The sequence below is a fragment of the Eumetopias jubatus genome, unplaced genomic scaffold, assembly GCF_037043125.1.
Source record: "Eumetopias jubatus isolate StellerSeaLion01/CBP00866 unplaced genomic scaffold, mEumJub1_p1.0 scaffold_17, whole genome shotgun sequence".
Lineage (NCBI taxonomy): Eukaryota > Metazoa > Chordata > Mammalia > Carnivora > Otariidae > Eumetopias > Eumetopias jubatus.
In genome coordinates this window covers 25,728,369-25,752,669 of record NW_028274823.1, presented here as the reverse complement: position 1 = coordinate 25,752,669, position 24,301 = coordinate 25,728,369, and the positions used below count along the sequence as shown (strand labels likewise).

The window sequence follows — 24,301 nt, the reverse complement described above, 5'->3', positions numbered from 1 at the left end:
CACCATAGCACATACCCTCCGCAATGTCCATCACCCAGCCACCCCATCCCTCCCACCCCCCACCACTCCAGCAACCCTCAGTTTGTTTCCTGAGATTAAGAATTCCTCATATCAGTGAGGTCATATGATACATGTCTTTCTCTGATTGACTTATTTCGCTCAGCATAACACCCTCCAGTTCCATCCATGGCTTTGCAAATGGCAAGATCTCATTCCTTTTGATGGCTGCATAATATTTCATTGTAGATATATAGATGGAAGCTGTTTTTAAAATAGCATTAATCACATTGTAGTCTGGGGCTGGTGGGGAAGCTTACGTGCATGGAAGAATCCACTGTCTTATTATATCTTCCTCTGGATGGTTTGCATCATAAATGAGCATATTTGTTAAGGTTCTGAGAAGTCTTATACTAATGAGCCCTTTTTTCACTTTGTTGGATATAGTATTTCTTGAATTTATATGACATTTTTCATACAACATTATGAAACATTTTTTTCATAGAATACCATTACTATCTGCTGGACTAAAGAAATCATGTACCACTCAGAAGGGGAACTGGTCTATATTGAAGCTGGAAAAAAGAAAAACAGAAGGACCAATGCTGTCAGTGTCCATCCATGGACATTTGAAGGAGATGGTGTCTTGGCCCAAAGTCTGGGCTGTTGCATCCTGCAGTTGGTGGGTTCTTTCCAGGGAGATAACACCATGTGTCCCCTTGACTTGATATTGTAGGATCATTTGAGTTGGACAACTAATTTCCCTTACTCTCACTTTATGCTCATCAGACAATCTGATTATTTAGTTTCCAAAGTAAATTTCTTACATGAAAGAAATAATCTGGCCCGAGGGCAGAACATTTAACCCCCTTGCAGTTCTGTGATGGTGGTAAATTGGCATTCTGGGCTGTACATCAGTCCCTTGTGACCTTGACTAGTGACAGTCCATCCCTGAGATGGTGAGTCCCTCTCCCTGGAATGAAACAAAATCACATTTCAGAACCTACAAGGCTGTGGATGATATCCTAGTGCTATGGTGAAGGACAATATCAATGCCTAGCATTTACGAGGCACCATTTCAGTTATCTGTTGCTGTGTAACAAATAACCACTTAGTGGCTTAAATCAAAAACAATCATTTTGGTCCCCACCCTGCCACTGTTTCTGTGGATCAGGAATTTGGGAAGACTTAGCTGAGCAGTTCTGGCTTGGATTGTGGTCAATGACTAGAACAGCTGGGGGTTGACTGGCATCTCTCTGTCTTCATGTAGACTCAGGACTTTTCCATTTGTTCTCTCCATGTGAGCTGTTTGGAGCTTCCTCACGATGTGTCATCCTCAGGGCTCCAAAAGCAAGATTCTCAGTGAACCAGTTGGAAGTGCTCTCAACTTTTCTGATCTTGCTTCAGAAATCACATCAGTTCCATTTACCTGTTATTTGTTATAGGAGAGTTACAGGCCCATCCAGATTCAGGAGAGTTACAGGCCCATCCAGACTTCTCAAAGGGGAGTCTAGTTGGGGAAGTCTAGATGGGAAAATGTCATGGTTTTAAAGAGCATGTGGGGTGGGAGATAATGTTGTGGTTTCCTTTGGAAAAGGAAAAGTTTTCCTTTGATGCAAGGACTTACTATATTCAATGGCTTTGGTAAATCTCTCTCTCTCTCTCTCTCACCCCCCCCCCCATTTATTCCTCACAACAAATCCACAAGATAATTCTTATCATTCCCAATTTTTACACAGGTAAAGTAATTTGTCCAGGAACCTACAGTTGGTTAGTCATAGGGCTGGGTGTTGAAACCAGTGTGCATTCTTAAACAATATGCTCCACCACCTCCTGGTGAAACAAGGTAAATGGCACGTGAGGAAGTTCCTGGCAGTCTGTCAGCTAGCCTTCCTAGTGACTCCTACCTCACTGTGCATGCTAAGTGTGGTGGCAGGATATTTCAACATGTTGATCAGAATGCCCTCCTCCTTAAACTACCACATTCCTTTACCTGTGCTCTGAGGGTCTTCCCCTCATGGAAACCCTGCCTGCTCCTCACCACCTCTGGTCCAATAATTACATACAAGTCCTCCCTTTATGGAACCAGAAAACAAAAGTCACATTATTACATTTTTGAGTTTTTGTCGATGGAATAAAAATGTCCCAGTACTACTAACAATGTTGGTGCTCTGCCCAGGTCCCTCTGTTAATGTTCCTGAGCTTCTAAGTCAGCACCTGTGGCTTCTTTTCAGAGACCTGCCCTTGCCCACCCGGAGCTTGCTCTGCCCAATCATATGAGGAAAGAGAAGAGAACTTATGTCCCTTCAAGTTGGTCCTTGGCCAATGCCTAAAGAATTGGGATCATGAGGACCAAACCCTCTGTTCTCTGGTTGGGACAACCCTGAGGGTTTAACTTACACTCCAGAGCACCCCTGAGGGATCAGGGCAAAGCTATCCTCCACAGGACTTTCATGAAATTGCACCCTTGGCTTCTCCTCCCTTTTCTCGTTTCCCCCACTTCCCTGGAAGTACTGCCTTTGGAAACCACTCCGTCTGCTTCTGGGGAACCTGACACCTCAAATCGGAAAGGAGAAGGGGAAGGAGCTGGAGAAACTTCTTCAGGACAAGCCCAGTCCTTTGCCAGATCAGAGAGTTACAGAGAATTTGGGCCAGCCTGGCCGGTGTCTTGTCCTTCAGGGAGTAGACTCTCCCCTTTAGCCAAATGACAGGAGCTGTGCAGTCTGACAGCCATAAGCATAATGTTCTGGACCAGGAGTCCGTCCCCCGCCGCCCCCCGTCTAACCTGCCTTTTTACACCCCATTCAATGGGACAAGCCCCTTAGAATGCAGCTTAAAGGGGTGGTGGTTGTCTGAGGAAAGGCCTCCCCCCCCTTTCCATTATACTTGACCAGGGTGATACTGGATGGAACCGACATGCCACTGAGCCAGGGAGGAGTTGGAACCCACATGGAACTGGAGTTAGACTTCTTGAACCTAGCTCAGCCCCCAGATAGCTCCGTGACCTGTTTTTTTCATGCGCAGTATAGTATCTAAGATCCCTCCAGCTCTAAATGTCTGTGCTTTCAAATGACATGTTCAGTGCATCCTGAGAGCTTATAATCTTCTTAGGGAAACACAATACAATTAAAGGGCTGTATATAGCACAAAGCTGAAACTGGTCCAATTAAGAGGAAAAAGGCATGGTGCAGAAAACAAGTACAGGGCTGATTAGGAAGGTTGGACCTCTGTGGGACAGTCTTCAGCAAAGGGTTCAAGGAAGAATCTGCGAAGGGCCTTGGAGGTTGACTATTGCTTGGATGAAGGAAGGGAAAAGCCACCATAGTCTTATTACCTGTGTGTGCAATAAGGGAGAGGCAAGGGAATGGAATCCTGGTTATCATCTAATTGCTGTTCCAGTTCTAAGTGAATAGAACACACACACTGCTTCGGTTATAATATGCTAGTTATTTACAGGGCTGTATTTCCATTCTCCCTGGCTTCACACACATCACTGGAAATCTGACATTCAGAATTGGCTTTTCCAACCCCCTAAATTTTAATTAAAGTAATTATGTTACTAACAGAAGCTGTAATTTATCTTCTCTCTGTGTATACAAAGAGGGAAAAAAAGGCAACTTTGGCCAAGCACATTTTCCCTGCATCCTATTGCTGGTTTGGTGCTGGGGAAGGGGGGATGTCTTTGTTTTGGGGGGTCCAGAGAACCATACCGCTTACTGGTCTCTTCTCTCTGCAATGCAGAGGGCCCTGTTACAGCTCTTTGGAATAACTGTGCTATGAGAGCCTCAAAGTGGGCTGAGCTGTGTCATTCAGAAGCAGTGTCTGAGCTAATGGGCAAGTCCATGTTCTAGCAAAGTCCTTTTGGCACAAGGCACTGTGTGTGTGCATGCACGTGTATTTCTGGCATTGGCGGGAATAAGGAACTCATTGATTTAGATGAGAATTTTCCATGCAATTAACTTCTTCCATCTTAAAGCAGGTGCTGAAGGGAACCACTGGGCCAGTCTGCTTAGTAAATACCCATCCCCAGATGTAGAGCAATTCAATGGAAACAATTACACTGGGTCAATTAAGCAGAACTCAGACCTCCTCCTGTTAGCCTGTTTGAATTTTTTATTTCCTTGAGTCAGGTTTGCTCAGGATTTAAACTGCTTTACCTCTGGGAAAGGGAGCCTCTAAGGAAACATCACTGATTTGTATGGTGGTGGTTGTTGCTTGAGAAGGTGGCCCTGCTTTCCAGGCAAGAGCACTTGGGCTGGGCCGCAGGCAGACCTGGGCTGGCTACTGGTTCCAGCACTTAGCAGCCCTCTAAACTTAGGCAAGTTACTTACCTCTCTAAACCTCAGTTTTCTCATTTTAGGAGAGCTTATATCCCCATTCTTTCATGAGGATGAATTGATAAAATGCTGGTAAAACTCTGAAAGAAAGGTCCTGGGATATAATCAATGTTCCATAAGCAGCAACTATTGTTATTATTGTTATCAACAGAAAAACTGGGTATTATTATAACGGGGCCACCTATGATGACCCAATGAAAAACGTTTATAAAAGCTGGCATGCAAAGAGCTAATTACGCTCAACTCCAAACATGCAGAATTTAAAGACACCAATATGTGAGGTTATGAAATGGAACAATTAGGGGGTGATGAAAGGGATGGACGAAAGAAGGAACACCAGAATTCAATGAATTCTAAAGACCCTTGGCTGCAGAGACAGTCCATTTGTAGATTTCTGATGGCATGTCACAAAGGCTGGGAGGGAGGCTGCGAAACTAAGCCTTGGGGACCACTGTCGGGTTGAAAATGAATCAGAAATGAAATGACATCACCTCTAAAACGATAAGGCAAATCAGTAAAAAAATGCAATCTAACTGACAAAAATTCTGTTTTTCGCACAATAATAGTATTTATTGAGAGCTTACAGTTTGACAGAGGCATTTATGTGGATTCCTTATTTAATCCTTACCATAATCTATAAGGTTGGTTCTATGATTATCTCAGTTTTACAGAAACACAACCCTTCAGAGATGTGCTTACTACAGAAAATGAAAGGTCACTTACTTCTTAAAGAGGTTCCCTTACAGCCTGAGAGAGCGTAGACCCACCAGAAGCTTCCATGTGGGAGGGGCTTACTTAAACTCTGGAGAATGTGGATTGGGTTGTATTCATACACTCATTAAACAACTACAAGGTGCCAGAAACTGAGTTTGGTGTTGAAGATATAATGATGAACAAAAAAGGAGGTGTGATCAGCTTCTGAGAAGATGGAGCAGATGTACTTTTTTCCTCATACCTCCTGCTGCTATGTACAACAAAACCCCTAAACATTGTATGCAAAACAAACATAAGAAGACTCTGAAAGGTGGGAAGAAGATGGCAGATCAGTTAGAGACCTTGGGACCCAAGGAATAACATGTGAATTCTGTTTTTGTTTCTGGTTCTTGGTTTTATTTTTTTGTTTTTGTTTTGTTTTGTTTTGCCTCAGGTATCCCAGACTTGGAGATGAAGATGCCATCTACTTGGAAATGCCCATGTACACAGACAATACAAATCCTGCTCTCCCTAGCTAAAGGACTAGAAAAGGGGCAGCTTGGCAAGACAGAGAACTTTTAGACTATAAGAGCTTTACTCCAGCCAAATACCACAGAAAAAACTCTGGCCTCACTTCCACCCATGCCAGCAAAGGCTCAATGGGGACCCTAGACTCCTACCCTCTTGAGGCTGTAACAAGGTGTTCCAACCCCTGCAGGAATAGTGTCAGAAAAGGCCATGGAGGAAGCCAAGACTTTCACCTGCTCTAGGTGGTCATGAGGCTTCCCCATCTCTACCTGTGATGTCAGTGGGAACCACTTCTGCCCCCCAGCAGCCATGAGGCACCCCTGCGGCGCCCTGCTAGAGTGGTATCAGAAGAGGCCTGGTGGAGTCAGGATTTTTACCTCTGCCCATGGTAATGAAGCCAGCCCCCTCTGCCATGCTTTTATATCAGTGGAGGCCGCATGGGAAGCAATAATGAGACAAACTAACCCTTCCAGCTAGAGAGGTATCAGTGGAGGTTTGGGGGGAACAGGAAGCTCCCACCCTTGCCCCAGCCCCACCCCTCAGGTACCAATGGAGGCCAAGTAGGGAATGTGAACTTAAACCTCTACCTGGCAGCACCAAGGTACTACCCCTACCTTTTCCCCCACCAGGGCTGTATCAGAAGCCCGCTAAAACAAAGGTTCAGAGGAGATCCAGAGTCCCAAAACATAATACAATATCCAGGTTTCAGTAAAAAGACCACTCGTCATACCAAGAACCAGGAAATCTCATACTGAATGGACAAAGACAATAGATGCCAGCATAGAAGTGGCAGATAAATCAGAATTATCTGATAAAAATTTTAGAGCAGTCATTGTAAAAATACTTCAGTAATTAAAAACAAGTTGGAAACAAATGGAAATATAGAAAGTTTCAGCAAGGAAATAAAAGATATAAAGAAGAACCGAATGGAAATTTTAGAACTGAAAAACAGAGTAACTAAAAATAAAAATCTCAAAGGACCAATTCAATAGAAGAGAGGGAACAGAAAAAAAATAATTTAACTTGAAGAAGATAGAAAAGTAGAAATCATCCAATCTGAACAACAGAAAATAGATTGAAAAAATAAAAAAGAACAAAGTCTCCGGGGTTTGTGGGACTGTAACAAAAGATCTAACATTCACATCCTGGGACTCACAGAAGGAGAGGAGAAAAAAGATGGGGAAAGAAAAGTGCTAAAAGAGATAATGGCCGCCGAAAACTTCAAATTTGTCAAAAGACATACCTACATATTCAAGAAGCCGAGTGAACCTCAAACAAACAAAGAAATCCACAGCAAGACACATTACAATCAAACTTCTGAAAACTAGAGACAGAGAAAATTCTTGAAAGCAGCAAGAGAAATGACACATTACCTATAGGGGAAAATAATTCAAATGACAATGTATTTCTCATCAGAAACCAGAGAGGTCAGAAAGAAGTGACACAACATTTTTCAAGTACTGAAAATAAATACCAACTCAGAATCCCATAGCCAGTGAAAATATCCTTCAAGAATGAAGGGAAAATGAAATTCTCAGATGAAGAAAAACTAACAGGATTTGTCACCAGCGGACCTATCCTAAATGAATGACTACAGAAAGTATCCTAAAAAAGAAAGGAAGGAAATGATAAAAGAAGGAACTTTGAAACTTCAGGAAGGAAGAAAGAATGTGGTAAGCCAAAATATTGGTAAATAAAATAAGCTTTCCCTTTCCTCTTGAGTTTTCTAAAATTTTTTGATGGTTGAAGCAAAGATTATGACACTGTCTCATATGGTTCTAAATGTATATATAGGAAATTTAAGGCAATTATAAATAAAAATTATAAAGAAAAATAAGATATTTATACTTCATTCAAACTGGCAAAAGGAAAAACCGACAGGCTATGATAAGTTGTGTATGTTTAATGCAATACCTAGAGTGAGCACTAAAAAATTTGTACAGAGATATATTCAAAAATGTTATAGATGAAACCAAACTGGAATTTAAACAATGTTCAAGTAACTCACAGGATGGCAGGAGAATCCAAAGAGATAAATTAAAAACAGAGAGAACAAACAGAAAACAAAAAATAAAGTGGCAGAGTTAAGCACTAATATATCATTAATCACATAAACTGTAAATGGTCTAAATATACAAAATAAAAGACAGGCAGAGTGGATTAACGAACATGACCCACATATATGCTCTCTACAAGAATCGTACTTCAACTATAACTATGAAAGGATGGAAAAGATATACCATGAAGACATTAAGAGAAAATTAATTAAAAGACATTAGTTGTATTAATGACAGCTAAAGTAGACTTCAGGACAAAAAAAAATTACCAGAGACAGAGACATTCTATAACGACAAAAGGGTCAGTCTAACAAGAAGTTATAGCAGTCTTAAATGTGTAAGTATCAAACAATAAAGCTGCAAAATGTGTGAAGCACAAACTGACAGAACTGAAGGGAGAAATAGACTAATATACAACTGTAATTAGAGAATTCAGCACCCCTTGCAATTAATTGTCCAATTGATAAAACTAGATAGACTATCAGCAAGGACATAGAAAAACTCAACAACACTGTTGACCAACAGGATCTAGTCAATACTTATAAAATACTCCACAGTATACTTTGTTTTCAAGTACATACAGAACATAGCTAAAGATAGACCATATCCTGAACTATAAAACAAACATCAATATTTTCATATTTTATTATTTTAATACAATTATTTAATATTTTAATTATCAAAAAATTGAAATATAGAATGTGTTCTCCTACCACAATGGAATCATGCTATAAATCAATAATAGAAAGATACTAGGAAAATCTCCAAATAACATGAAAATAAAAGAACATGCTCCTAAATCCATGGATCAAAGAAGTCTCATGAGAAATTAAAAAAAAAATACACTTAATGAAAATAAAAACAACTTCGAGATTTGTGGGATTCAGGTAAAGTAATGCTGAGAGGAAAATGTATAGCACTAAATACATATATTAGAGAAATAGAAAAGCCTTAAGTCAATAATTTAACCTCTCACTTCAAGAACCTTAGAGAAGACTGACAAAGTAAAAAGGAAGAAGTTAGTAATCAGGAATGGAGGACAGCACTACTTTTTATGCAGACATCAAAGGATAATAAAGGAATACTACTAATCTATGCACACAAATTTGACAGCTCAAACAAAACAGCAAATTTTTGAGAAACACCGACTACCACAACTTATTCAGTATGAAATAGATCGTTTGAATAGCTCTGTAACTATTAAGGAAATTGAATTCATAATTTTAAAAACTCCCTCCAAATAAATTTCCAAGCCCAGGTGATTTTACTGGAGAATTCTATCAAGATTAAAGAAGAATTAAAAGCAATTCTACATACTCTGTCAAATAATAGAAGTGGAGGGAACACTTCCTAGTTCATTTTATGAAGTTAATATTACCCTGATACCAACAACAGATGGATAGTACAAAAAAAGCGCCACAGTCCAATATCATTCATAAATATAGACACAAAAATCTGTAACAAAATATTAGCAAATAAAATCCAGCAACCTATAAATGGCCATGACCAACTGGGGTTTATTGCAGGGATGCAAGATTGGTTTAATGTAAGAACATCAATCCATATTAATAGGCTAAAGAAGAAAAATCAACTGATCATATCAAGTGATGCAGAAAAAGCATTTGAAATTTAACACCTATTAATGATAAAAACATTAACAGGAATGGGGGAAACTTTCTGGATAAAGAGTGCTACAAAAAACAAACAGGGAACATTGTACTTTTTTTTTTTTTTAAGATTTTATTTATTTGACAGAGAGTGAGAGAGAGAACACAAGCAGGGGGAATGGGAGAGGGAGAAGCAGACTCCCTGTGGAGCGGGGAGCCCAATGTGGGGCTCGATCCCAGGACCCTGGGATCATGACCTGAGCCGAAGGCAGACGCTTAATGACTGAGCCACCCAGGCACCCCAGGAACATTGTACTTAATGGTGAAATACTGAATGCTCTTTCCCCAAGGATGTACATACAGTCTTATCATTTTTCTTCAACATAGTTGCATTCAACTGGAAGTTAAGCTAGTGCAGCAAGGCAAGAAAAGCAAACAAAAGGCATATGGACTGAAAAGGAAGAAATAAAACTGTTCCTGTTTGCATATGATGTAGTTGTTTACATAAAAAATGCCAAGAAATTTACAAAAATCCTAGAATGAGTTCTAGAACAGAATACAAGATAAACATACAAACATCAATTGTACTTCTATGTGCCAATAATTAATTCATGGTACCAAAATTTAAAATATAATACCATTTATAATCACTCAAAAAATGAAATACTTACATGGGAATCTAACAAAACATGTATGGGAATTATGTGCTAAAAACTATAAAATACTGATAAAAGAAATCAAAGAAGATAAATAATTAAAGAGACATACTGTGTTCATGGATTGGAAGACTTGATACTGTAAAAAAAAAATTCTCCCCAAATTAATGTACAGGTTAATATAATTTCTATCAAAATCCCAGGGAGATTTTTTTCTTTCTTTTTTTCTTTTTCTTTTTTAAGAGAGAGAGAGTGGGGGGGGGCAGAGGGAGAGAGAGAATCTTAAGCAGGCTCCATGTCCATCATGGATCCCAATGTGTGGCTCCATCTCACGACCCTGAGATCATGATCTGAGCTGAAATCAAGAGTTGGATGCTTAACTGAGCCACCCAGGCACCCCCCAGCAAGATTTTTTAAAATATAGATAAGATTATTCTAAACTTTATATCAAAAGACTAAAGCTTTTTATCAAAAGTATTAAAATAGCTAAAATAATTTTGAAAAGAGGAATAAAGTAGAAGACATCAATCTACCTGATTTCAAGACTTAATATATAGCAGCAGTAATGAAATCTGTATGGTACTGGCACATTTGATGGATCAGTGGAACAGAACAGAGAACTCAGACATGGAATAACAATATGCCCAACTTATTTTTGATGAAAGTACAAAAGCAATTCATTGGAGGAAAGACAGCTTTTCAACAGTGTTGGAGCAATTGGCTATCTATAGTCATAAACGTGAACCTCAACTTGTTTCATACTTTATACAAAAATGAAATCAAAATGGATCATCAGCTACAATGTAAAATGTAAACTCTAAAACTTATAGAAAAAATCATAGGAAGAAATCTTCAAGACCCAGGGCTAGGCAAAAAGTGTTATTGACACCAAAAATATGATTCATAAAAAAAGTTGATAAATTGGACTTCATCACAATTTAAAAATTCTGCTCTGTGAAAGATCTTGTTAACAGGATGAAAAGGCATGCTATAGACTGAGAGAGAAAATATTTTTAAACCACATATTCAACAAGCACCAGTACCTAGAATATATAAAGAACTCTCGAAACTCAACAGAAAAACAAACCAACCCAAGTAGAAAATGGGTCTAAGACATGAAGAGAGATATTTCACCTACGTGGACATATGGTTGGCAAATAGTACATAAAAAGATGTTCCGTTTCCAGGCATTCATATTCCTTATCTTTGAGACCTGGGTTGTGGGGTTTTGTGTACTCTCCGATGGGAAGGACTGAGGATGCTGCTTGGAGGAAGCTAGTGAGATTTTTGATGAAAAGGAGTCACAAAACCGTAACCGTTGAATTAAAGAATGGAACACAGATCCACAGCACAATCAGGTATAGATGTCGGCGTGAATATGCATCTCAAAGCTGTGAAAATGACCTCGAAGAACAGAGAACCAGGACAGCTGGAAACACTGAGTATTTGAGGCAATAACATTCGATATTTTATTCAGCCAGACAGCTTACCTCTGGATACACGACTTGTGGATGTTGAACCGAAGGGGAACTCTAAGGGAAGCTGTTGCAGGAAGAGGCCAAAGCCCCGGAAGAGGAAAAGGAAGTCCTAGGCAGTCATGTCTCTCAAGATTACTATTTCAAAGTGATATGAACTTTTTGTACAGGTTTTGTTTGTTTGTGCCAGGTTTTAAGAAACATAAATGTAGGAAAAAATAGAAAAAGATGTTTCATATTCTTAGCCTTAGGGAAGTGCGAATTAAAGCCAGAGCGAGATATCGTTACGTTTCAACCAGATTGACTAAAATAAAAAATAGTGATAACACTAAATGCTGGAGGCGATTCAGAGAAACTGGATCACTCACACACCGCTGGCAGGGGCGTAAAACAGTACAGCCACTCCGGAACCCCGGAGCAGTTTGTTAAAACACTATCAGCCTACCATGGAACAAAGCAATGGCACTCCTAGGCATTAATCCCAGAAAGATGAAGACTTATATTCACAGAAAAACCTGGACGTGAATGTTTATGGCAGTTTGATTCATTAGAGTCCCAAACTGGAAACAGTTCACATGTCCTTCAATGGATGAAACAAACTGTGATACATCCATTCTATGGAATATTACACAGCAATAGAAAAGAATAATTATTGATACAAGTAACAACGCGGATGAATCTCCAGAGAATCAGGCTGAGTGAGAAAAGCCAATCCCAAAGGTTATATGCTATATGATTCCACGTAGAACATTCTTGAAATGAGAGTTACAGTAAGGGAGAACAGATTAGTGGTTGCTAAGGGTTCAGGGGAGGTTGGAGACAGGATGAAAATGGGTGTGGCTATAATATGGCAACATGAAGATCCTTGAGTGATGGACACGGCCTGTAGCTTGTCTGTTTCAGTGTCAAATATACTGTTGATACTGTATTGTAATTTTGTAACATGTTCCCATTGAGGGGAACTGGGCAAAAGGTACATGGGATGTCTTTGTGTTATTTCTTATAACTGCACGTGAATCTACAATTACCTCAAAATTAAAAGTTTAATTAAAAAATACGTATGACCCCTTTGCTGATGGGATTTATAGTACTCTGGGAAGAGAGAGTCATTAATTAAATCTCTACTTAAACACATAACAATTCAATTTTAATAATGCTTTAAAGAAGAGGTGTCTAGTCCCAGGAGAACATGTAATAGGTAGGATGGGTGACCACACAATTTATTGCTCAAACTGGGACACTTTTGAGAGTGAAAGGAGGTGCTATTATTAATTAGGCTGGGAAAGTAAGCCTAAGTTGGGGCTCATGGTCACCCTAATAATAGTGGGGGTCCTGAGGTCAGGGGAGGATCCCTGAGGGAGGTGAAACTAGACCTAAGATCTGAAGGAAGATTGAGAGTGAATTAGGCAGGTGGGGAGGGGAAAGGCAACATAGGCAAAGACCCCACAGGAGGAGAGCCTGCACCTTGTGGGAGCAGGAACACCCAGGGTGCTCCCAGGAGTACTGGCAAATCCCTGCATGGTTTCTGGCAGGAGAAGCTTCACCTGGGCTCTGGTTCCTGTGACCTGAGTAGCACTCCTCCTTCTTTCTGCCTTCCTGATGCTGAACTTGGGTGTAAACCACGTGTTTGTTTCCAGGCTATATTTAGTTCCCCGCTTTGCTCTCTCTGCTGCGCTTGAACAATTTTCCAAGAACTGCCAGCTCTCTTAGGTCCCCCGTGATGCTCCTGATTCTGAGTGTGGAAGGGTGAAAGAGTCATGGCCCAAGCGTGGGGGTGGGAGGGCCAAAGGGCATCCATGATACATCATCTCCTTCTCCTCTGGCTGCAGCTAAATGGCCTCAGGCCATTCTTGAGGGAGTCCATCCTTTTCCCCAGTGGGATGCTTCTTCTGAGCTTCAGCATGGTCTTTACTTGGCTGTTCTTGCTCCTCTGGAAGCTAATCCCTGCCCCCTCTTTCTCCATCTAGGCTCCTCATTCTTGCTTCTCTTGTATCACTTGCACTCAGGAGATACCACTATCCATGGGCTCCCCTCCTACTGCTCACGCTGCCCCTTCCCAGGCTCACCTGTGTGTCCTCCTGGCTCACCTTCTTACCAACGTCAAGGGTCTCAGTTGGATGCTTTCATTTCCCACGCTGTCTTGAAGAGACCCACCTTTTCTCTAGAAATGCAGCATTGCTTTTAGAGTCTTTGGGGAGAAGAGTAAAATAAGAATCTGTTTCCTCCAACCTTCTTTTTCATTGTACCCACCTCATTAGATTGATCCCCTTCTTTTCTTTTGGAGACATGAGTAGGGGGCAAGTGTTGACAAAGTTGTTGATGACTTTCAGCAGCTTAATGAGTGTGTTCTTTCCTGGAGGTTACATTTCCATTGTTGACTTTAATTCCTCAGCCTGAACTTGCTACTTGATCACAGGCCTGGAATTCACTCACCACAATTTTCTCTTCCTTACTAGGGGTGTCACTTAAAGATAAGGATGTCACCAACTAAATCACCACCCTCTTCTCAATTGCTAGTCATGTTGCAGGAGCCATGTGCCCCATCAGTACCAGCCACCAGCATCAGTCCTCCTGGTGTGTCCCTGTGTGGGGACAGCAGAAAGAACCCTGGCTTTAGAGCCAAAGAGACCTGAATGCAAATATTGCCTAGGTTATGTTGTATGATCTAGAGCAGGAAGACAGTATAAACCATTGTGTAAGAACTTAGCTCTAACATCAGATAGATCTGGACTCAAACCCCTAGTTCTGTCACCTAAAAGCCGTGCAACCCAACCTCTCTGCATCAAGGTTTCCTCATCTGTAAAATGGGGACAAAGTACTGACCTCCACAGGACTGTTAAGAAGAGTAAGACCATTTACAGTCAAATTTATCTAGCACTTTATCTGTGCCACACTTTGTTCAACTGTGCATTAATTTCTTTAATCTTTACTGTGACTCTGAATCATAAGTATTTTCACCATCCCCATTTACAGATGAGGAATGGAAGCACAGAGAGGTTAAGTAATTTGTCCAAGGTCACACAGCTGGGGTTGGGACGCTTGGCATTTGAACACAGATAATTTAGCTGCAAAGTTTGGGCTCTTAATCACTCATTACTACACATCTGGTCTAGAGTTAGTGCTCGGGGAATGTTAACACTCATCATTAACACCCACGTGATGGCCGTTATCATCACAGCTTCACATGCATGTTCCTCAGTCTATGGACTGGAACCAAGGAAACCTATTTTGGCAGAATTAAGTAAAGCAATGGCATAGAAGCCACAGAGTGGGACTTGAAGTCCTTAATAAAAGTCAGTATTGAAGCTGTTCTTTCCTGCTCCTCCCTTCTTTCCTCTTTCTCTTCTGCTTTTCCTCATCATAAAGTCTTTGGTGACTTTATGGCCAAGATTCTTTTATTTTTTTAATTTTTAATTAAAATGTTTTTGTAAACAATGGTCAACCTTCTTAATATTACTTCCTATAGTGGGGCACCTGGGTGGCTCAGTTGGTTAAATATCTGACTTTGGCTCTGGTCATGATCTCAAGGTCCTGGGATCCAGCCCCTTGTTGACCCCCTTGTCGAGCCCCTCATCAAGCTTCATGCTCAATGGGGAGTCTGCTTGTCCCTCTCCCTTTGCCCCTTTCCTCTCTTGTGTGCTGTCTCAAATAAATAAATAAATAAATAAACAAATAAATAAATAAAATCTTTAAAAAAAATGTTACTACCTATACCTATGACTGCTGGGCATATGGTCACCTGTGGTAGGAAAGAGCATCAGTCAAATTATAGAGCTTTTGCCCCTTTAGAAAGTGTACACGTGCTAAAAAGAACAGATGACTAGAAGCTGCAAGCAGAAGTGTTATTATTTACACTCCTCTGTTTCACCTGTGATTGCACATTTATCAAGGGTCAGTGCTGTGCCTGGGACCGCGCAGGTGCAGAGGTTATAGCGTGGAATGAAACAGACACTTCCTACCTTCACGGACACACAGTGGTAGGGTGTCCTGATTCCAGTGGTCTTCTGATTGCTTTCATCTGCATTTCAGGGTTTGTTTTATAATCATTTACCTCTGTAGAAATTCAGAGAATTACAATGTGAACTGTTTTGATGTTAATCAATTAATTAATTTCCTATTTAGTTTCAAAAAGGATGTGAAGTGGCTTATCAACACTGCACAGATATAGTAAGACCGAAAAGTATCAGACAATAAAAGCAAATGGTATTTAGTAAAAGGGGAACAGAGGATAAAGATCTTGTCCTGAAGACAGTTAGAGCAAGTGAACCTGGTATTCAGCTTGACTGTGGAGACAAGAGGAAGACCAAGGCTTAAGACTTTAAGAAAGCCTTTATAAAAGGATGTCAGTTTCACAGGAGAAATCCACTTTTTCCTGGCTCTAAGTTTTATGAGGAATTTGTCTTTAGATCCTCATATAAGGAGTGCTGAACATGTTATAAAATATGAGAAACAGGCATAATTGGAATGCTTCTCTGTATATGCTGTCCCTGGATGCTGATGGCAAGATCTATTAAAATAGTAAATGTTTGGGGGGTGGGGAGGACAGAGAGAGAGAGAGGGAGAGTATGAATATGAATGAGAATGTATTTGTGATGTCAGGGGGAAGAATAGTTTCCCAAAGTGTTATTTCACTGTGATGGTTAAAAAAACCGAACAAACGGGAAAGAAGTCATATTAGGGTGGCAGAAGTGTAATCTCATGGATAACTTACAGGATACTGTTTGCTTTCTCCAGTTGTTTATAACAGGGACAGGAGCCTGGAGGGAAAATGCATTCTCAGGAGGGCCTTCTTTGCTCTCCCCATTGTGGATGTGGGTGTGAGGGCTAATCCTGGCTCCCAACATGCCTTTCCCAGCTGAACTAGGCATTATGCCAGCAAGAGAAATGACAGTCCATTCTAACCCTAGCCTCTCTTTTAAATTCCAGATGGATATTGGACAGCTCCCATCTTACAGCAGTAAAATTTGGTGATGGTGATGATGATGGAGGTGGTGACAATAACGGATTCAATGTCAGGTGCCATGGGATAGTGGGGGACAGATTTCATGGAAGAGCTAGCATTTAGAGCAGACCATCATGGAAACTGTGGCAGAGGGCAGATTACAGACTTAAGGAATATGGTAAGAAAGTTCATGGAGGTAAGGCAGTGCAAGGAGCCATTCTGAGAAGCTTGGACTTTATGGACAATGGTTGGTCATGAAGAATTTTGAGGAGGGCAATCCATGATATAATCTTCCTTAAGTTTTAAAAGGCATCTATGGGAACACTTGGGTGGCTCAGTTGGTTAAACGTCAGCCTTCGGCTCAGGTCATGATCCGAGTGCTGGGATCCAGTTCTGCATCGGGCTCCTTGCTCAGCAGGGAGCCTGCTTCTCCCCTGCTTGTGTTCTCTCTCTGATAAATAAATAAATAAAATCTTAAAAAAAAAAGGCATCTACGAACTGTGCTGTCTAAAACAGTAGCCACTAGTCATATGTGGTTATTGAGCTCTTGAAATGTAGCTAGTAGTTGAAATGTAAGTAAGTGTAAAAATATACACTGGATTTTGAAGTCCTAGTACAAAAATATGTAAAAATACTTCAATAATTTTTATGTTGATTATGAGTTGAAAATATTTTGGAGTTGAATGTTCAACTCAAGAAAATATATCATTAAAATTAATTTCATTAGTTTCTTTTTAATTTTTAATGAAGCTACTAGAAAATTTAAAATTACCTATGTGGCTGACTTTACACTTTTAATGGACCGCGCTGGTGTGGAGGCTGGCTTGAGGAAAGAGAGAACTGAAGACCAGGAGAAGACAGGAAGTTATAGTAAAACCCTAAGACAAGGGAGGATGAGGGTTAGATCTAAGGCAGTGACCCTGGGAATAAACAGGAGACAACAGGTAAAAAAGGCTTTTAAAATAGGACTTGGCGGGTGCCTGGGTGGCTCAGTTGGTTAAGCAACTGCCTTCTGCCCGGGGTTATGATCCTGGGGTCCTGGGATCGAGTCCCACATGGGGCTCCCTGCTCAGCGGGGAGCCTGCTTCTCTCTCCCTCTGCCTGCCACTCCCCCTGCTTGTGTGTGTGTTCTCTCTGTCAAATAAATAAATAAAATCTTAAAAAAAAGTAAAATAGGACTTGGCCATGATTTTTCTGGATGTGGGGATTAGAAAGAGGGAGTAGACAAGGTTTCATGTTAAGTGTCTCGTCTGGGTGACAGAGATGAGGAGGAGGGTTTTTAGAACTTGATGCATATGGGTTTCAGTGTGCACCTGCATGTGTAGGAAGCAATGGGGAATTCAGATGAGAAGCTGCAGACAGAGAACAGAGTAGATTCAGGAGTCAACAGGCAAGAGGTGACAGCTAAAGCACAGATATGGGTGAGATCTTTGAGCTCACTCACAGAGGGAGGGTGGAATGAGAATGAAGCACAGAAAACTGGGGTCATGATGGAGGTTAGGGCTCAGAATTTAAGACGTGGCGGGAGAAGAGAGGTTGGCTGAGCTTGACATTGGCTAGTCAGGGAGGACCCAGGAGACCCTGGTACCACATAGACCAAAGGAGATCTTTCCAGATGGAACAGGTTTACAAATGCAGGAAGTGGAGGCTGTTGGCCACGCTGTCTCAAGGAAGCCACCAGGTGGTGTTTGTTGGGAGTTAAGGCTTTGAGGAGTCACCTGAAGGCAAACGTTAGCTTGCCAAATGTCCAGCGTGGGAGTGGCAGGTGAGGAAGGGGAGACTACTGGTGGAGGGGAGAACTCCTTGAAGAGGTCTGTACACTAGAGAAAGCTGGTGGGGACTAGGAGGCTGCGGAGGGGGAGCCAGCACAGGGCTGAGGACAAGGATTGTTAGGCGAAGGGTGAAGGAGGGAGAGAGCGAGGATAGAAGGAGGGGCAATAATTGATAAAGCAAGGCCAAGAGGATGAATTGGGGGCAGATGTGGGAAAATAGCACAACTGTTAGTCTTTCATCCATTTTTTTCCAAATAAATACTTAATAGCCACATCTCCCAAAGTCCACTCGAGGATCTGACCTTTCCGCAGGCTCGGTCCAGGTCCACGGCAGGTGGGAGAGGGAGCAGGGAGTTTCCAGCATTGCTCTTGCAGACAACTGTCCCCCACGGGCTTGGACAGCACACCTCCCCTGTGGGCCTGAGGCTTGGGAGGCCTCCCGCTCGCGGTCTCTGTGAACGTCCACTCCGGAAGGCCTGCCTGCAAGCCCAGACCACTTCTACTCTGACATCTAGCACCTCTGCCCAGAGCCCACGCAGAAGAGGGGCCTCGCGTCCCTCCCGAATCCCGCGCTGGAGCTCGAGCTGCAGCGCCCAGCCTTCCCCGGCAGGGGCGCTGGGAACCCGCTGATTGCCGGCTCCCGTCCAGCGCCCGATCCCGCGCCCACCTCGGCCTTCTGTGCCGCAACTTTTCTTGGGGTGTTTCGCTGCCCGCGGGCTTGGGAAACCCCGACTCCAAGACCCGGCTCATTCTGGGCTGTCTCCGGCTTGGTTCTCCGGCCCACCTCCTCGGTTCCCAATTTCCGAGTTCAGCTGCGGTTGGAAATGCATGTTCGCCAGGGTGGGGGCTCCCGGGAACCGCGGGTTGCCGCCCTCCGTGGCCGGCTCAGATTCCCAGGCCGTCTCTGCCTTCTCCATCCGTCATGGCCCGCCCCGGGCCCTCTTCCGCCTCTAATTTCTCTTGCCTTCCCTCCTCCACCTCATTTCTCCTCTCTTCTCCCTTTCCCTTTTCTCTCTTCCTCTCCGATCGCTTCTCTTCCCTTCGCCCCGCCTTTCTCCTCTCCCCTCTTCCCGGGTTTCCCTCTCTCTGGCTATGAACTCTTCCTCTAATTCCGAGGAGAGGAAGGGCCTTCAGACCGCCACGCTCTCCGAGGCCCCTCTCTCCATCCCACTCCTTTTTGAACAACCCCCCCTCCAGCTCCGCGCTTCTCGCTTTTCCAACTCTAGAAATCACGGGAGCTTCTCGGAGGTGGCGGGCGGCACTACGTGCCGGGGCCTGTAAACCACATTTTCTCCTCGTCCTCGAGTTTAGCTTCCCTCTCTCCGAAGTCTCCCTTTTTTCCTACAGGGCGCCAAGGGTCCTAGCCCAGATTGCGTCCCACGCGCCCAGGCTGCCCTTCTGCAGCGGGGTACGGGGTGCTGGGGCCGGGGGTCTGATCAGCCGGCTCTGCGCTGCACCGCACCGGGGTCCTCTCACTGGCAGTCGGCACTTCGAAGGAAAAACTAAGCCCGCTCAGAAACGAATCCAGGAAAAGTGAGGGCGCGACCTCAATCTCAGGCTAGAAGATGGGGGCTGGATTCCTCCCCGCCCCCGCCCACCGTGGGAACGAACGATCTCCACTGTCTTTCCTAAGCTCCGACCGGGGGTCCCAGGAAGGAGAGACAGGTATCCGGGAGAGCTGGCAAACCCCCGACCCTGCCGCCGGCGCCTCCCTTTTCTCTCTCCTCGCCCTCCAGGAGGTTTAAGGAATGACCAGGTTGCATCCGCGGCCGGTGGGGGAGCATGTGTGCGCGGGGCGCCAGGAGGAGGGGGCTATCCAGGGCGGCCTGCCTTGCTCTCAATATTGCCTTTCTGAGGGCTCGCAGGCTCAGGAAATGCAAACACAGCCCGTGCGTGATCCGCGCGCACCCACAGCCCGAGCGGACCGATCCCCGCCCCCCACCCCGTGGCTCACACTAACACGCACACATACGCGTGCAAACGCGCACGCACGGAACCGCGCGCCCCCGCACACCGAAGCAGCCCGGGGCTCCGCCAGGTGCCCCCACCCCGCGGCGCCCGCCAGCCCCTGGCGCACCCCTCGCTTCACCCTCTCCCGCCTGCGCGCACGCACGCGCACGCACGCAGTCCCCGCGCCCCCGCACCGGGTGGGGGCGCAGGCCGTGAGGGGCTAGGGGCGAGGGGCGGGGGGCGGTGGGAGGGGCGGGCCCGGGAGTAGCGAGCGGAGTCCCGGGTCCATCCCGCGCTCGGCTTCCACGCGCTGTCTCCCCACGCGAAGGCTCTGGTCTCCCCCTCGGCTTCCGAACCCGAATAGTTGGCGCTGAAAACACTTTACTCCTCCTCCTCCCTCGAGACCCCCCCACCCTCCCCGCGCGCCATCTCCCGTTCCCCACAACAGGCCCGAAGAGTAACCCCCCAACCGCGGCCAGAAGCGGCTCCCAACTCTTCGGCGGGAGCAGGTTGGAGGCTGGATTTCGGAGAGACTCTGGTTTGGGGTCCGTCGCCAGCCCCTCCTCCTGGATCCGGCTTGATTCTCATGTTTTAAAAAAGAGGATTTTTCTCATTACCTTTGAACACTCCTTTTAACAAAAATTTTTGGAGAAGCTCGGTGAGGAAGATTTGGGGGGATCTTATTTTGAGGGGGGGAAAGCACCGAGGGGTTATTTATTAATTTTTCTTGGGTTTTGGAATCACCCTTTGAACGAGAGAGCGAGGAGGGAAGAGCGGAGAGGACCCGCGAGGCGCGCCAGCCCGAGCCACCTCCTTCCCGGCCGCCCCCTCCCCACTCTCCACTCCCCCCGACACACACTCGCTCGCTGGCTCGCCGGCGCGCGCACACCCCCCGCTCCGGACCCGCACCTCGGCGGGCGCCACACTCTCGGCAGCCCGAGCCGCGGCAGCCGCAGCGGGATGGAGGCAGCGCGCACGGAGCGCCCCGCAGGCTGGCCCGGGGCGCCTCTCGCCCGGACCGGGCTCCTGCTCCTGTCGACGTGGGTCTTGGCTGGTGCCGAGATCACTTGGGGCGCGACGGGCGGTCCCGGACGCCCCGCGGCCCCGGCTTCGCGGCCCCGGGTGCTGCTTCCTCTCTTCCCGCGGGCAGTGGTAAGCCAGTGGCCGGAGGAGCTGGCGACGGCGCGGAGAGGCGCCGCACTGGGGCGCCGGCCCGGACCAGAGCCGCTGCCCCAGCCAGGCGGCGGCAGCGGCAGCGGCAGCGTTGGAAAGAAGCAGGGAGAAACCGGGGGACCGTCGCCGGCAGGCTCGCGGTGGGGACAAGGCACCCCGGTTCCGAGCAAGTCTGGCGGCGCGAGGAGGAGTCGCCGGGCGCAGCCCTCCAGTGCCCTGGAACACGGGGACGCCCGGGCCACTGCCTTGGCCGATGGTTCCAGAGGAAGCCGCCCTCTGGCCAAGGGTCTCGGGGAGGAGGTAAAGGCGCCGCGGGCCGGGGGAGCGGCGGCCGAAGAGCTCCGGCTGCCCAGCACCTCGTTCGCGCTGACCGGGGACTCGGCCCACAATCAAGCCATGGTGCACTGGTCGGGACACAACAGCAGCGTGAGTACCTGCCCGGCGGCGGATCTGCTTGTCTCCTGACAGCAGGGCAGAATGGAGGGTGGGAACGGGGGACAGATAGTTGCTGGAGGGTCGAGGCAGAGGCGGGGGCGCCCTGACTTGTAGAGAGAACAGGTTCATCCGGCTTCCCCCACGCCCCCAACAGGTTCGCGGAGTTTGTTGTAAGATGGTGTGTACGTTTGTTTGCTGGAGACCCTAGGTTTGGGGCCGCCCGGAGGGGAGGGGGAAGAAGTGTCTTAAAGATGAGCAGGGAAGGGATCTGTGGTCCCTTTCCCTGGTACTCGGCTTGGAGAGTCAGTTTTCCCGTCCGGCGCTTGAATTCGTCGGTGAGGACGCAGCCTGAATTGGCAAACTGACGGATTCCGGCGACTGCCGAGCCTCCCCCCTTCTCCCCCCCAATCACACGAAAGGGAACCCGGGAGCTGGAGGCCACTCGGACTCCCAGACCCTTCTCGGCCTTAGGGTCGCTGCTCTCTGCTCCAGGCGCACTTTCTCCCAGCCCGGGGGAAGGCTGCGCCTAGTCCGCCCGAGCCCGGGCCTTCAGGTCACACTGAGTTCCCCTTCAAAACCCAGGCAGCTGCCTGGAAAGCTACAGGAGAGGCAGTAAAAAAAAGTTTAAAGCGTGAAGTGAAATTCAGCACCCATTCCGCACCCCTCACCCTTACGCAAGAATAAGCACATCAAGTCTCTGAGCAAAAAAACTCGCCTCGGCCGCTGTGTCCCGCTTCACAAACGACTCCCGGAGTGGAGTTGGGTCCCCATGCTTTCTGCGCACCTCTCCCCTTTCCGCGGCCAGGTTCCCCTGAGAGCAGCTGTACCGACAGGTGGCGCCCTTGAGTCCACTCCGGCGTCGGGCTCGAAGCCCGGGCGGCCCCGGCAGCTACTGCTTCCCGCAGAGCGTTCTCGGAGAGGCTTCCCCAACCCCGCCGCCCGCCGGAGCCCGGAGCCGTGCGGCCACGCCAAGAAACGGCGGGGAACGCGATCTCCGGCGGAGGTGGGGGGGCGGCCTCCTGCGATCTCTCCCACTCCCCTCCCGTCCACGGCCCCCCACTTTCAGCCAGTCTTGCAAAAATCCTTTCCTCTTCTCCGGCTCTCCGATCAAATCAGAACCCGGCGTTGGGCAGAGTCTGGAGGATGATGGATGTCCGTATAGGCAGCTTTGCTCATTTGATCGGAAAGCACCGCCCCTCCCCTTTGTGTTTCTCTGTATGACTGGCATTAAAGATTTCTCTGGAAAATTCTGGCCTTATTTTAAAGGGGCCCGGGGGTGTCACAGGGGTAAGGAGTGAATAACAGGAAAGCCAGGAGTCCGCAGAGTGTACCACATCGGCGCTGCTGAGTACAGATTTCCCGGTTCTTAATGACCCACAGCACAGATCGGGCAGCCCAGCCCGGGTACAGATGCTGGGTTGGAAGGATTTGCGAGGTCTGTTTTCCCACCGGCGCGGTGGCTGGCTTCATCTGCCTCCAGTGAAGACCTCCATAGCTTCGGAATGCACAACTCTGGGCATGGGGAGGGGGTGGGTATGGCGTGCCTTGGCAGGGATGGGTGATGGAAGACTTGCAAGTCCCCAGAGGAGAGAGGGGGGAGAGGTAATTCTCTGACAGCAGGGCCTGGGAATCTCAACTTCGTTTTAGTTTGATAATGAGGAATTGTATGTGAGTGTGTGTGTATGTTTTTGTTCATGTTCATACTGGGTGAGAAGGATGAAGAAAATGTGTGGGATGAATGTATCCCTAGGAGGCGGAGGTGCTGTCCTCACATATCTGTGACTTTATTACTGTCACATTTGGACAATATAAATTCACTCTACCTAAAGAGTTTTCTTATGTCTGTGCTTTTAAGGATCATTTTTATGTGCGTGTTGACTTACCGGTGGGACTTTAGAGAGGATGCTTTTTGCAAACAGTAACATGCGCATGGCCTTCTCTGCCCATCTTCCATGCAGAGGTGCAGCAGAGGAAGTGAGGGGGCAAGTCTAGCCCTAGCCCCCCCCCCCCCGGGGGGGGAATGGCTTGTAGTTGAAAGAGGGGAAGAAGCGCTTGGGGAGTGGACCAGTTGGCTTTGGAGCTCTTAGTGACAGCAGGGAGATTTTGGAAATCCAGGAACAGCCCTCAGGATGCTCATTGGTTGTGTTCTTGGCCAGTCTTAACTGTCCAAGCTAAGGACAAGGTAACACACAGGGGGTGCAGGGACCCCATCCTGTCGTTCTGTCCTTTCTTTCTGGTGGAGAGCGACTGCCTCCTGAACACCTGGGCTGGATATGCCTCTTCCCACCGCACTGTGCAGGCAGTATCAGCGGGAAAGGCTTCGCTGAATATCAGGTCTGTGCTGCTCTGAGAGAAAGAGGAGGGAACATGTTTGCGGGGCCCTGTCTTTGAGGGACTTTAAGGAAACATCCCTATGAGAGGAGCGGGGAAACCCATGCCTGCAACGTGACTAGGCTGGTTTTGTTCTCGGTCCCCCTTTCCTGAAGACAGCAAAGGAAGATGCTGTAGATAAAAGCCAGGGTGAGGAGTGATGGGGACGATGAACTTTCAGGAAGCTTCCCTCATCATTGGTTTCAACGTGGAGGGAGATGTCCTAGCACCAGGTTCTTTTGGCATGAAAAGAGAGTTCCATCGTCTCTTCTGACTTCCACAGTACTAAACATGTCCTTTTCTGGGAAG

General features: G+C 46.2%; 1 protein-coding gene across 1 annotated transcript in view; it reads left to right on the top strand.

Moving 5' to 3' along the window:
* Nucleotides 1-20,974: 20,974 nt before the first annotated feature.
* The window catches only part of SORCS3 (sortilin related VPS10 domain containing receptor 3), a 608,461-nt gene continuing 605,134 nt past the window's right edge, over nt 20,975-24,301 (top strand). Inside the window, exon 1 of the mRNA XM_028098753.2 lies at nt 20,975-21,613. Within this exon, the coding sequence (XP_027954554.1) occupies nt 20,975-21,613 (639 nt within the window). The remainder of the gene's footprint in view (nt 21,614-24,301) is intronic.